Source organism: Crocuta crocuta, unplaced genomic scaffold (genome assembly GCF_008692635.1).
Source record: "Crocuta crocuta isolate KB4526 unplaced genomic scaffold, BGI_CrCroc_1.0 scaffold92, whole genome shotgun sequence".
NCBI lineage: Eukaryota > Metazoa > Chordata > Mammalia > Carnivora > Hyaenidae > Crocuta > Crocuta crocuta.
In genome coordinates this window covers 5031559-5047186 of record NW_027528804.1, presented here as the reverse complement: position 1 = coordinate 5047186, position 15628 = coordinate 5031559, and the positions used below count along the sequence as shown (strand labels likewise).

Here is a 15628-nt window from a genome sequence, read left to right as displayed (position 1 = left end):
TTATCAGTGACTAATGCTCTTCTCACAAAATCACCGCTGAAGGCACAGATTCTTGCTTCAGGGACATACAAGAGACACTGCTTTAGGAGAACAAAGTACTGCCGTAGAACAACAGTGCATCACCCACTACACCTTCAAAGAACAGAAAGCTCTAAATTGTCTTTCTCTCAAAGGATAAACTCACCCTCAGGAAAAAGCATATGAGAAAGTGCAATTCCTTTACCACAAGCTTCTTTCAGCTCTGGTTCTCGCTATCGTGTGCAGGAGGTAAGCGCAGAAGGTAGACTCAAACATATTTAAAACTCAGTCTTTTTTTTAAGACTTTGAAACATTCCAGCATTGTTGCAAATGTATATAAGAGGAAGCAAACTCTGTTTTGGTTAACTGTCTATGTAACAAGCCACCTCAATATTTAGTACCTTAAAACAGCGACTGTTTTGATTTTCTCTTGCAATTCTGTGGGTTGGCTGGAATCAGGCATGTGGCTCTTCTGCTACCTCTGATGCTTGCTGGGGCTGCAGTCAACCCAGGGCTTAACTGACTGGTTGGTCCAAGATGGCTCATTCACAAACCTGGTGCCTTGCCAGGGACAGCTGGAAGGCTGGCCCTAGCCAGGATGCTGGGACAGCTGGGCTACTTTCTCACCCTACATAGTCTCAGATCTAATCTCTTTCCATGTGACCTCTCCATGTGGTATTTCTAACAGGGTAGCTGGACTTCTTAAATGGCAGGTTCCTCACAAAAAGAAGAATCTTCCAGGCTTTCTTAAGGTTTAGGCTCAGTCACTGACACAGTGTCACTTCCACTGCATTGTATGAGTTAGTGAGTCTCAGGGCCAGTCCAGAGTCAATATGGGACTAGTCTGCTTAGCAGTGTGAATACCAGGAGGCGTGGTCTATTGAGAGCCATCTTTGGAAAGTGGCTACTGCATTGCCATTCACTCTGTGGAATGTGGAAATGATACTTGATATGTTAAATTATGTTTTGTGGAAGAAAACGTGTTGCCTCATTAGATCTATGAATCACCAAGATGCATAGATATTGGGAGCATCTAGAAGCTACATATATCCAGTGAATCCGATTGTTTGAAAAACATGATCAGGTCCTCTGGGGGAAAAATCACATTTTATTCAATGGTTACATACACAAGAAACCAAAGTTGGTAAATAGATGGGTAAATTTAATATTCTCAGTATAACAAGTTAGTAATATCATGTATTGGATATTTATTAATAGGCACTGGGCCATCATTATTTATACATGATTTTACTTAGTCTTCACACATACTCCATGAGGTAGGTATTATTACCTCAAATTTCCACATGAGAATCTGAAGTTCAGTGAGGTTTTGTAACTTGCCTAAGAAACTGACATTCAGTAATTGGATGAGCCAGGATGTACACCAAGTCAACCTGATATTGAAGCTCTGTGTTCTTAAACTCTATCATTTTACTTGTTTTGTCTTTGCTCACTGTTTTCTTAAAATTGTTACAGAGTAATCTCCATTTTAAGTGGAAACAAGAGCCACATCTCATTTCCCATCTCTAAAGATTTAGAACCCATTTCCTATTTAGACAGCCTGCTGAAGTCAAGATTTTAAAATCCAGTTTCTATCTTGGCATGATAGTCCAGACGATTCCCCAGAGCTCTCATATCTACAAACATATGCCTCTGTGTTAAACTTGAACCTCATCCAACCCCCAAGGTTATTACTGAGTAAAATCCTCCTCCTGGTTTATCTAGGTATCTGGAAAGTTTCCCTTTGGCACTAGAGCCATGAAGCACAACTTCTCATTCATGCCATCTAAGGACAGAGAAATAGGATACCTGTGCTTTGCATTTTGTGGTAATGTGATTTTGGAAACATCTCACCAAAAATCAGGTTATCCTGTGAAATGTAAGTGCTTTGGTGAAAGATTTAGTGATAGAAATTGCCAGTGGTGGTGTGGGGTAGAAATTGCCAGTGAACTCTGTATTGACATGGCTACCATGTATGGGTCATGGAGGGCCTCCTTGGCACTATGCTTCCAGACATACTCAATTGCTGTCCTTTATGAGAATTTCCTATGCTCTCCTGCCTTGGGGCCTCTATGCCATTTGTCATTAAGAAAGTCATTTGCTTTAATCTCCATCTTTCTAAATCCTTCAAGTCCAAGCTCAAAATCCAGTTTCCAGATGAAGCTTTTCTTCATCTAATTTGAATTAATCTGTTTGTGAATGTGTATTAGCTATTGCTGCAGAAAAAAAAAATCACCTCAAAACTTAAAGGCTTAAAACAACACTGTTTGCTCACAACTCTGTATTGATAGTTTGAGTGAGGCTCAGATAGGATGGCTTGTCTCCAGGTGTTATTGATGGGGTTTATTCACGTGTTTGTAATCTGTAACCAGAGGCCATCTGGCTGAGGAGGCCCTACTCACATGTCCAAAGGCCTTGACTGTGTTGATTGAAATGATTGGGTAGTTTGAGCCTTCTCTGTCCCTGAGCAGAGAGTGGATGTCACAAGGCAGTTGTAGAAAATCATTTTACCACATTTTATTGGTCAAAGCAAGCCATAGTGCTAGCCCAGATGTAAAGGGTAGGGAAACTAAAATATGATTTCAACTCTCTCTTTTTAAAAGATGGCCTTACTAAAAGACTCTTAAATGCAGAGAACAAACTGAGGTTTGATGGGGTTGCGAGAGAGGGGAAAGTGGGTAATGGACACTGAGGAGAGCACTTGTTGGGATGAGCACTGGGTGTTGTATGGAAGCCAACTTGACAATAAATTATATTAAAAATAAATAAGTAAGTAAATAAATAAATAAATATGGCCTTACTGTTTTAATGTTTTAATCTACTTTTCTATAATCTTCAAAATTTCAATTTATGATTGGTAAATGAAATTGGGAATATGTTCAATTGAGCTTTCTCTGTAAACCATAGTATTTTTAGCTTTTTATTTACTAATTTTATACTTAACAGAAAATTGTTTGTGAGTTCAAGCCCTGCCTCTGTGCTGACAACTCAGAGCCTGGAGCCTGCTTCAGATTCTGTGTATCTCTCTCTTTCTGCCCCTCCCTCACTGGTGCTTTGTCTCTCTCTTTCTCAAAAATAAATAAACATTAAACAAATTTTAAAAAATAAAATAATGGCCACAATCTTCTTAAAACAATAACTAAGTTTTGATATAGATGTTGCTGTTTCTTCAGATTTCTTTGATTGTCTTATGGTCAGCAACAGCATTTAGTGCCCTATGGTGGATGGCAAGTACCCTGTGTGTTATGGATTCATCATCAACTTTCTTGTGAAACAGAAGATCAATACTTAATTTTTATTAAATATGCATAGATTAAACAGTTACCTCTGAAAGTGTTTACTGCAAAATAAAATAAGCATAACCAGATAATTAAAAAGTTATGGGTTCGTATCATAAGACAAATTACCAAACTATTGTAGCAGCAGTATCTGGATACTCCATAACAGGACTGCGAAGTCTCTACTTCCCACATATGTTCCACTTACATCTAATCTTTAATTCCCTATATGCTTCACTAAAACCCACTGACTGTTATCCTGGTGGCTTCCCGCCTCTCACAGATCATGGCAAGGGGCGCCCGTCATGGGCCACCCATCACAGACCATCACATACTAAGTGCTATACCCAGCGGACAGCAGAATCTGTGGCATCAGGTACATCTCCCGCCACCACCAGAACATGTTACCAGCTGCTCACATCCAAATGCCATCTTTTTATCAGTCAGTGTTGTGCATGCTGCACTTCATAAGGCTGGGAAAGGAAAGATGGGCTAGCTTTCAGAGTTTAGCATGTGTTATGGTGGGAACTATGTCAAGTGCACCTGCCTCTTATATTCTATTAAGAGAAACTGGTTAAAACTTGAAGCAGAATGCAGAGGTCTTACCAAATCTCTTGTAGTGCAACTATTAATAATGATTCTTCTTGAAAAGGAGAAAATCCAGGAAAAATGCTAATCTGGACTGGATGCTAGAAGAGTAGGCTAAAACCAGGATGTTTTAGGTAAATCAGGATACTTCTTTCTTTAAACCTGAAATTGTCTTTAAGTCCGGCACATGCAATCAACCCCTAAATCTCGGTTATGTTTTATCTAACATTTCTCTTTACTCTGACCCCCAATTTTTATTCTCACTGTATCCACTTTAGCCTAGAAGTGGTAAAATTGTTACCACACACCTGAGTTATTTATAACAATGTGTTTGTTTACAGGTCCAGAACTCATTTTCTCCTTCTATCCCTTCTCTTCATACATACCATAGTTTTCTTTCTCCAGAAATTTGTGTTTCATCACCCCCTTGCTGAAAAAAAATCTTTTAATGCCTCCTCAGTACCTGCAGAGTAAATTACAAATTTGATTCCAACTATAATCTGCCCCTATTCTACGCTGACAGATCCATGTCTTACTCCTTCCTTCTGTGAATCCTTCACTCCTGCTTGGCTTGATCTCTCACCATTTCCTAAAAATGCTTAGCATTTGGCATTTGCTTTCCATGCTTTTGTTCATGCTGTTGCTTCTACTTGGTCTTTCGGACCTGGACCTCACTTGTTGAAACCTGACCTGTAATTGTAAGTCCAAGTAACATTTTCAAGAATCCTTTTGTGATTCCCCATCTAGAAATATTCTTTGTATCCCCTGAAGTTCTGCAATAGTGTAGAAATAGTCTGATGGTGTATTATACAAACACCTTCAATTTGAACTTTTCAATAGCAGACTCTTGAAGGACAGAGATGACCTCTTTCATCTTTTGATACCTAGCTGCTATTTAGTAACTATTCACTGAGTGAATTAATAAACGAATGGCCAATGAATACACACAAAAGTAATAATGAATAGAGTCTTTTCTTTAGAAAATATATTTACAACTTAATGGAGACTGTTAGTCAGCTTGAGTGGCCATAACAAAATATGATAGACTGCAGGGAGGAAGGGCTTAAACAGCAGACATTTATTTTTCACTGTTCTGGAGGCTGAGAAGTCCAAGGTCAAGGTGCAGGCAGACTCAGTTCCTAGTGGAGACCTCCTTCCTGGCTTCCAGATAGCTGCCTTCTTGTGTCCTCCCATGGTGAAGAGGGAGAGAGGATGTTCTGGTGTCTCTTTCTTTCCTTATAAGGGCACCAATCCCATCATGGGCAGACCCATGATTCATCTAAACCTAAATTACGTCTCAAAGGCCTCACCTTCAAATACCATTATATTGAGGGTTAAGGCTTCAGAATATAAATTTTGGGGAGCACAAACAATAGGGACATTCAATCACAAGTAAGGATTAAATGTAAACTTATCAGTGGGAGAAACTTTTTGAGTGAGCTGACCTTTTGGTCTATAGTGTAAAACACTACAAAGGTTGATTCACCTTTGCATAATATTGGCCTTGGTTATTAACCTTTGAGTCTTCCGTAAATACTAAACAAGATCAATTTCATTTTTTATAACTCTGATTTCCGTTAGCTAAGACATTATGAATAAAGACATAAGGTGTGAGTGTGCATTTGTGTCTCTGTATATGTCTCAAAGAAAGGATCTACATCAAACTGATAACAACGGTTACTTAGAGGGAAGATAGTGGCATTGGAGGGGTGTATTATTCTTGTACTCCTGCGATGTTTCAATAATTCTGCAGTAAACATACATTGCATGTTATGTTTAAAAAATAATTTAAAAAATTGTTAAAGAAGTCTTAGCTTCATGGCACTATAAGTATGATCTCTCAGATGTGTGCACTGCCTTCAAAAAGTTCAAAACACGATGTTCCCTTTGAAACTCCCAAAAAATGAGGGGAATAAAAATTTGGCTCAATGCTTTTTCAATGACAAATCTTACCAGAGTAAGAAAATAATCTATGACTGAAAGTAAAACTCTATTTGGAAAGCAAATAATATAGAGAAAAAAGGAAAAGCATGGGAAAGTAGAACTTGTGTGTTTTATACATTATAAAATCCCTTAATGCAAAAAAATTGTACCATCCCAAAGTCAATGGATTCATAGGCATAAAATCTGAAAAACACGGCGACTAAAATCATTAAAGCTATTAAAGTATTTAAATATTTAATTCTTTAAGGATCAAGTAAGTGTTGGCCATAAAACAAAATGAGAGAACATCTGGAAGGCAAAGAGGTTGAAAGATTGAAAATTAAAAAGCAAATGGTGTGCTTAGTGCTACTGTGGGGCTTCAGCAAATGGATGTAAACCCATTTGAAGATAAATACAGAGTTTGTGTAATTACAATGAGCCTGAAGATGGGTTTAGCATTTATACATCTCCTGGGAAGCTTAGTGAGTCAGAAACATAAAACCAAAGCAAAGGGAGGTTATTAAAATATTACTTCCTGTTGTATTGTAGGACTCGAGAAGAGAATAAACATACCGATTACTTGCATGGCCGGTTCCACGTCTGTTGTGGCCTCTTCCAACAACGACAGCAGCTTGGCTGATATCTGATGCACAGACTCGATGTTGCTAAACAAGCTATCCACGTCCAGCCGATCAATCTGAAGAAACACAAACACTGAGCACCAGCTGATGGAGAGAGATGCAGTGTATTTAGGACATTTTCTCCCACTAAACAGTAAGCATTTTATATATCAGCCCCTGCTGCTCCCATCAACCATTTCTATAAACATTCTTATTTGGGATATCTAGAGTAAATGTGCAGTTCTTCATGCAAAAAAAAAGGGGGGGAGGGTATAATGCATCTGTTACCTCTGCCTTTTAAAACATTTTGACCAAGTTTTAACGAGTTGAATGTACATGTACATATTCCTATAAGAACCAGTGTGAAGAAGATGTAAGCCACCTAATCAGTATTTTTATTAACTGCCATCAATGAGGGTATGTACCAGTGTGTATGAATTTAGAACACTTTAATGCTTATACAGCAGAAGTCAGACCTTACTCTAGGCAAGTAACTATTTTCAAAGCTGTTCTAAAACCACAGATGTTCTAAAAGCAATGACAAGTAGATGTGCTGAATTGCTTCCTGCTTTTTTTTTCTTAAAAGAAATGTGAATGGAAATTTCACCAAACATGTTCTACTAATTAAAGATTCATCATATTTTATAACTTCATGCACACCCTGAAAAACCAGTATAATCATTCCTAGATCTTAGAGCTGGTGCTTATAATATTTTATTTATTCATTCATCTCTCTCTTTAATTAAATATTTCCTGAGGGTCTTCGAAGTATCAAGAATTGTAATAGAAACCAAACTCTGTCATAGGCATTGGATGATTAGTAGAGGGATGGCCAACTATCCTAAGCTATCTAAGTTGAAATTGGTGAGATCTGTGCCCTGATATTGCTGGATCTTACCCTAAATCTTTCTCTTGAGTTTAAGTCTGGTCGCCTTTCTTAATCAAATAGCGCTAATTAGCTTATGAACAGATTGATACAGGCTTGACTGGGCTCCCACGGGGAATAGGAGTCAGAGTAGGACTCTGTGAGGTCAGAGCTGGGCAATCCGGTCATCAGTCATCAAGTAAGTCATGGAAGAGTTTCGAAGGTAGAAAGCAGTGTTGCTGGGTTAAGTCATGGAAGAGCTTCAAAAGTAGAAAGCAGAGTTGCTGGTTCAAAACCAGGTCAGCAAATTAGGGATGAGAGAGACAGAGAGTTCGCTTACTAAGGATCAAAAAAGGAAGTCAGGAAACTTAGGGAAATTGGGAACAAGGGGTATAGGGTAAGAGGCAGATGTGGAGGAATTCTGGAGATAAAGAACACTGCAGCTGTTTTCTCATGGTTTCANCCCCGTACCAGAGATAGATATTATTTTGATATGGATGTTCTGTTATTAAACATGGAAGCATTGCTTCACATTCCACCTTGTTTAAAATTTGGTGACTACGTCATTTATCTCTTACATGATATCATGTAGCGGACCACATTCCTCCCAAACATGGGAAATTCCTCACCTTCCTATCATCAGTCTTGTCTTCAAGAAAACTCTCAGCCTCATGTGTAATCAAATTCCATGTGATTCTATGTAGTGGGTTTATTTCAGTATTTTAAATTAAATTTTAAAATCTTTAAATTTTCAAATTTAATATTTCATGTATTTAAAAAATCTGTATTTCCATGATTACATTGCAATCATTACTAGCTTTTAAGGTATCTAAGTATCTCATAAAATGTTCCTTTAAGTACTATAGGATAAGGCACATAAGGCTCTTCTGCCTGAAATCTTTGGACACTTAGGACTTTCAATTTCTATTTTACAAAATGTGTTTAAGATTAAGCAAAATATCTAAAAGGTAAGCAACAGTTACATGACTCTTTTTGTAAATAAGAATTTTAAATGGCTAAAAATGTCACGTATTACTGGTTACCACTGATTTAACACATTATTTATTCTAAAGAATTGCTTTATGCATTGAGTATTAATTAAATAGCAGTGGGGTAACTTTGCATAGTGCAAAATATGTTTTCTAAAAGTTGTATATGAATTAAATTTTTGTAGACTGATTCACTTTATTTTTTTAAAAATTATTTAAATGTTTATTTATTTTTGAGAGTGAGAGTAGAGAGCATGAGCGGGGGAGAGGCAGAGAGAGAGGGGGACTGAGGATCTAAAGTGGGCTCTGCACTGACAGCAGCAAGCCTCATGCAGGGCTCAAACTCACAAACTGTGAGAACATCATCTGAGCTAAAGTCGGAGGCTCAACCAATTGAGCCACCTAGGTGTCCCTAGATTCGTCCCCTTTAGATATACCACTGAACATTTCTTAAAATCATATTTTGAAATGAATCTTTCTAACATAAAATTTCATTCCCAATTTACTTGCTTTATATGATGAAAGATCAGATGTAACTGATACAGTGCACCTATTACTTCATTTTGTTGTGAAAACATTCTTCTGAAAAGTGTAAATGTTTAATATTAATTATTTCATAGATCTTTGCAACTTCTCTATAAGATATGAATTAAATGTTTGAAGAGAGAAAAGCTCATATGGAGTAGGGAGAGGCACCATGCTCAAAATTATGAATTTCAGGACAGAGTTGGAACTAGAAATTCATCTTTTAATCCTATATGTTAGTCCATTACCAGCAAATGCTGACAGACTATCTTGCCATCTCTGGATTTTTTTTATTTGTTCCTAGTTTTTCACTAGGCTGTCACTTCTGCAATTTATTTCTCAAGGTCAGAATTCTGTCTAATTTAGATTTTAAATTCATTTTTGCAAGGATTTAATTCTATATTCTATCTATAATCTTAGCCCAATGTTGCAAATACTAAGTAACAAAAATACAGAATTTAATTTCATTTCTTTTTGAAGGACAGGAAGGATTAAAACATCAATTGGCCTGGTTTCAATCGTCTGTATCACCATGGGTCCATGGGGATTCTGTGAATCATAAATTAAATTCACATTCAGTCATTGCTTTGCCAAGGAACAAACAAATGTCTGATCCAAATAGGCTTTTAAAACTGGTAGATGACTTTTTAATTATTGATATAAATTCAAGGAAGCATTTATATACATTTATTAATCATTTACCAGAACAGGCAATGCTCTAAAAGCTTGAGTTATATTTTAAATGGATTAAAAATTTGTTTTTTGGAAAAAAAAGATTTAGTCTAAAGTATACATTATCCTAAGCAAAGTCAATACATAATAATTCGAATGTACAAAACAGAAAAAGTAAATGTTAGTGTTTCTTGTGCCAATTTAATTTTTTGCTTTACAAACATTTTCATCACAGGATATACTTCAGTAGCAAGCTCTTATTACACTTAAATAACGCTGACCTTACAGTTCCATGCATGAAAACTCTCCAGGTATAAAAATCTAAGTAAAGGAAAACACACCTACAACATTTAATCAATTCAGTAACTATAATCACTGGTGTAGAGTTACTTTGTACCGCACAAGCACTTTAAATGCATTGTATTGGAAGCATTTGGGGGTTGCCCTGCATTCACGCCTAGTCTGAGCAATTCCTTTCTCTCTTCCTTACAAACATTCCACCTGTCTGAAATGAAGATGGCAACGACAGTGTTTGTCCCGTAGTTTTCCCCATCTCTCTCTCCTTTCTGTTGCTTTCTGGGGCGAAACCACAGCTCTCCAACTCTGTCTGATCTGGTGGAATTGTCAGTCATGGTGCCCTGCCTCCTTCCCCTGACTCCCTACAAGGCAGGGCATGTGACCTAGATGGCCAGAATGATTGGCCCGGGCTAGGCAGGTTCCCAAGTAGAGCCAGTGAGGATCTTCCCTGATTTTTAATGAATAGAAGGGCCAGGATTGTAAGTACTAAGTATGTAAGTTTCTATCTTTGGCAGTCTTCTTGGAGAGTTTGATTGCCATAAAGTCGATACAGAGGGGAAAGCTAAGCCTGGATCTACCTTGCCTAAGGCAATACATCCTTATTACAGAAGCTAATAAATGGCCTTTTTATTTAAGCTAGTTTGAATTTTATTTGTTACTTGTAACTAAGAGGAGACTAATACACTTTTATTTATTTCTAGCCCCAAATCTTACTCCTCTTAAGAAAACTTTTCTTGTTCCCTTGATTAGAATTAACCTCTCCCTCTCCTCACTCCCATGACTCTTGCTTTATGTTACTCAATGCTTATGCTGAAACCCACTATATATATCAAGGATATTTATTAATTTATCTGACTCTATGTCAAAACTGTGAGTTCCTCCAGGACATTTGTCTTTGTGAGTTATTTGAATACTTTCACTGTATCTAATATACTACTGGGCCCATACCTAGTCACTCAATAAATGTTTGAGAATTTAAATTGAATTTAATCACAATTCAAATGATCTTTACTCTGTGGGAGTCATCAATAAATGTTCCTTGCATTCACTCTACTGGGCTCTGAATAACAAGTACAGTATATAAAGATCAAAAGTGGTTTGAAGAAGAAAAAGCAAAATTATCTAATTTAGTTGTTAAAAATATCACTTAAATGGATATTTTATAACTTTCTATTTATTTTATCTACAAAGACAAACCGTTGTGCTTAGTTGTCTATTAGTATACCTAGAAAATTTGCTGACAGAGGCCAAGTTTCCTTAAGTTTACACTTGGGAAACGCCTGTTTATTGTTTTCTGTTTAACGAGCCCTGGGACACTCAGCCTTAACCCACAGGGAAGAAGAGCTAACCATGCTTAGGTGTCACACAGACTTCCAACCACAGATACCTTTAATAGGTAGGAACAAATTCTTAAAAGTACAGGAAGTCGAGGGACAAACTTTAAAAAAAAACTATTATCATAAAAGTAGTTCATGTTCATCGTAGAAAATTAAAGATGGGCAGATAAGTAAAAGAAAGAAAATACAATCACCTGTAATTCTACAACACAGCAATAACCATGGATATCCTGAGGTATGTCCTGCCAAATTGTTTTTCTCTGAATGTGTGCATCTGTACAAGATTTGTGTATTTCAAATAATGTTTTAAAATTTGTTTTTTAACTTAGCATAACATGAACATTTTTCATGTCATTAATTTTTCAAAAATGGTTGCTCCATTTTTAATGTCAGTATTATGTAGAAATACTTTAGTTTATGTAACCAGTCACTAAATTTCTGAAATCTAAATAGAAGGTCATTTTCATTCTTATAAGCAGCTCTCCTGGCTAAAACCTGGTAAACACACGATTATTTCCATGTGATAAATTTCATAACTACAGAACTAAAGTTACTAATATTTCCTTTTTCTTTTTCTTTCTTTTTTATAGAGAGAGAGAGAGAGAGAAAGAGAGCAAGCAAGCAGGGGTGGAGGCAGAGGTAGAGAGAGAGGGAGAGAGAATCCCAAGTGGTGTCCAATCTTAATTCAGAACCCGACACGGAGCTCGGTCCTATGACCCTGGGATCATGACCTGAGCCAAAATCAAGAGTCAGGCACTCAATTGACTGAGCCACTCAAGAGCCCCATGAAGCTATTAATATTTCTTAAGGCTTTTAACAAGTCCTGGCAAATTATAGTAGCAATTACGAACATTGTTTTCTTCTGATAACCAATGGATTAAAAGCCCTCAATTGGATATTATTGTCTTGACCTCAATTTAGAAATATGTGTTTTGGGCTTCTAATTTGATAATCAAAATCACACAACTTTAAAGTTACACACACCACACACACACACACACACCACCACCATCACCACCACCACCACACCAATTATAGAAGGAGGAAGACAATAAATAGCATTGATTTTGAGGGTACAGTGATTGCCATCAATCAAATGCTTCTCTGGAAATGGTTTCTGGAAAAGACTTCAATGCTGCTATTTAGTGTGGCTTGGCAGTAAATCTAGGTTCAACATAGGTCTTCAAACTGGGCCCCTAATTAGAATTCATACTAGGGAAACCTACCTGGGACATCATCTGGCTCAGTCTAACAGAACCTTGGTCCCATCTACCCCTTCTGTAAGGCATTTCCATGCACAGCATTATGGGGAGGCCTAAATGTGTTCCCTAAATTAGCTTGCCTCATTATTAACCTTTGAGCCTATAAGTACAATAATATTAAGACTAATTGTAAAAAGCAAGAGGAGCATGGAGGAAAGCTGAAAATGTATAAAAAGCTATAATAAGTGGAAACCACATTCTGAGAGGAAAGACCCAGGTCTTCTTTTATTTTTTAGTGAGGCAATTGAGAAGGAAAGGCTTGTGAGACAGAAATTGCAGCAAGTGGAAAAGAGGATGTTGGCAGAAGGCCCTGGCAACCACAGGGTTAGGATAATTATCTAATTACTAGGGCATTTACTCAGACAGTTGGCTTCTAGATTACAAAGCTTTTTGGGTAAACTAGCCATTATTTCATCAGGTTTCTCAAAACTACTGATTTGTATGTGTGAAATTTCCTGCTGTGAAACTAGATTCTAAACTGACTAATTGAGTCAAACTACAAATGGAATCAATATCATTGCTAGACAGCAAGTCTTAACTAAGCTTGCTGCTAAATGCCCAACTTACGCGAAAACTGCCCAGAAGCATCCCAGGCCAGAAGATATAATGTGGACAGACCTGTGTCAGTGCAGAGATGTCAGTCCCTTTGCTGAAAGTCAGGTTGGGATTTTGGGACAGACCTCTGAGACCTGCTCATGCAAGGGGAAAAGCAGAGCCAACAGAGGTGAGTGAAGGCCAGATCAGAGACTGTGGTCCAATTTAAGAAATTCCTGAGGCCTCTGAGAGAGGAAGAGGATTGAGAAGCCCCATTCTAAGCTTTGTCTTGACTACTAATACAAAAGTAAACTGCTTATATTGATACCCTTGGATAAAAGTGGGTAGTTGACCAAGGACCCCTGGCTTTGTTTTTCTTATCTGCCTTGACACAGGGACAGGCAGAAAAGAAGTCATCTGGGGTTGGAGGTGGTCTTCAGGTTTGCTCTTATTTCCTACTTAGAATGTTATGTGAAATGCTCAGAGGACAAATAGTACTGCTAGGAATAGCTCTTCTGAGCTGAAGATCCAGTAAATTTTGTGACTCTAGAAATTCTTTAAAAAGTATAGAATAAACACTTGAGTTATGTTGTCAAAACACAGGGGCAGGTGTTTGGGCACTGCATGTAGTAACAGAACCACCAAGTTCCAGACTCCAAACCCCAGGGTCATTGACAAGCTCACTCCTGTGTCACCTGGACCCCAGATAGCAATACCTTAGTTTAACCATACAATCTCCAGCACTCCATGAGCCTTTTTTTGCGATGCCATAGAACTCTATTGGGTCCCATTTTGTGCCTCTGAAAAGGCTTCTAAACTTTTCTTTGTTTTTGGTTCCCCAAATCAGCTTGCCTAGTACTTTCAGTCTTTCTACAAACATAAGTTTAAGGGGGTTTACAACACAATGATGAACTCCCCTCCTTTAAAACATTCAATTCTCCCCAGTTGCCTGCAGAAAAGACCCCAAATTCTTCAGACTGACAGTTTTGACTGGCGAAGACCTACCTTGCCTTACTCCAATATTTTTATTTTATAAGAACGATCTGCTCCAATCAAAAGGAATGTCTTCTCCTCACACTTGTCACCAGCTAACTCACTTACAACTTCGTGCCTGCAGCTCTCCACTTATGGTCTCTTTTACTGCTCTCCTGATCATGCCTTTGCCTAACCAGTGTTTATTTGGTATAGATTTTATCCCTTCTCCAGGACTTCCTAGACCATTCACCCAGCCTGAAGCCATTCATGAACCATCAATAAGCAATTTCTGTTTATATCCCAGTCACTGTATTAGGTGTTGGGGAATATGGCAATAAGCAAATGAGACAAAAACCCATGCCTCATAAAGGAGCTGGGTAAATGAGAAAAATGAGTAAAATATATACATGCAAATAGAGTTAAATGCTATTGGCATAACATAAGGCAGAGAAAAGGAAATAAGGAATTTGGGGGAAGCTATATTTCTGGGAATGCCTCACCCAAATCCCTTTTATCCTAGTGTCCCTTTACACATTGAAGAGCTTCATACTGCTAGTATCTTTGATTGTCTATCTAAAGGCTTTCTCTCACCACAGATTCCTGCCCTGTCTACACACAAGAAGTCCAGGGAGTCTGGAATGAACACTCTCAGAGGCATCCCTCAATCATTGTTTAACGGGAATTGGTGGATCAATACCCCTCACGTGGCACAACTCTGAGGTGTGTTGTGTACAGTGCTCTAGAGCCCCTCATGGGATATTAGCCTCAGTGGGTTACAGAGGCAATCTGCTCCTGAGTGTACCCTAGATTATCTTCTTTTCCTTCTCTGTCTCACTTCCCTATTCCTTGACTGTTGTTCCAGGGGATCATCTCTCAAATAAATGACTTGTTCTAAAATGCCTTTTATCTGGATCTGCTTCTGAGGGAACCCAGTGTAAGACAGAGTGAGGTGGAAGTCAAGGAATGTGTTACTGAGTGAAGACTTGATGGTGGTGAAAGAGCAAGCCATCGAGTTTTCTAGGGAAAGGACATTCAAGGCAAAGAAAACAGCAAGATCTTGAAACAGTAGTGTTCCTGGCTTGTTCACTGAACAAGAAGAACAGAGCTTCCAATTAATAAGGTGATAAAGGCTGTAAAGGAGTAAATCTTAAAGAGAAAATTAGGAGCTCAGATTTGCACTAATGTTGAATTGGAGATGCCTTGTAGAAGATTACATAGAGCTTTGACTGGGGAGTTGGATATAAGCAAAGAAGCTTTCAGAGAAGGGGTCTGGGGTGGAGATAAACATTTGTCAACCGTTAACATGTAGATAGGATTTAAAGGCATGAAATCAGATCAGATCCTCAACAGGGTGAATGTTGACAAAAGACAGAAGAGGCCCGCAGCCTGAGCCTTGATCTACTTTGAGGTTTAGAGACGTTGGAGTAGTAGTGGGAAATCAGGTACAATTGGAGTCGCAGTTGACAGAAAAAGGAAATTATTCTGTCAAATGCTGTTAAAGGGTCAGGAAAATGAGTGTCTCCTGCTAATGTCTAAAGCAATTGTTTGCTGCATGACTAATTAGCATAACTAATCACAAAACGCCTTCTGTCGTGATCACTTCCAGCATTGCCTTGAAATATATCTTTGATTGTTATTTGGCTTTTTATGTGTTTAGAAGTCATTTTCTTGATCAGGTTACAAACTCTTCTAAGACTGGACGATGATATAAATTTCCTTGATTCCCATGCAGAACTCAGCAGAGG

General features: G+C 37.9%; 1 protein-coding gene across 1 annotated transcript in view; it reads right to left on the bottom strand.

Moving 5' to 3' along the window:
- The window catches only part of ARHGEF38 (Rho guanine nucleotide exchange factor 38), a 121195-nt gene that overhangs the window by 59129 nt on the left and 46438 nt on the right, over nt 1-15628 (bottom strand). The window contains exon 3 of the mRNA XM_077755769.1: nt 6381-6504. Within this exon, the coding sequence (XP_077611895.1) occupies nt 6381-6504 (124 nt within the window). The remainder of the gene's footprint in view (nt 1-6380; nt 6505-15628) is intronic.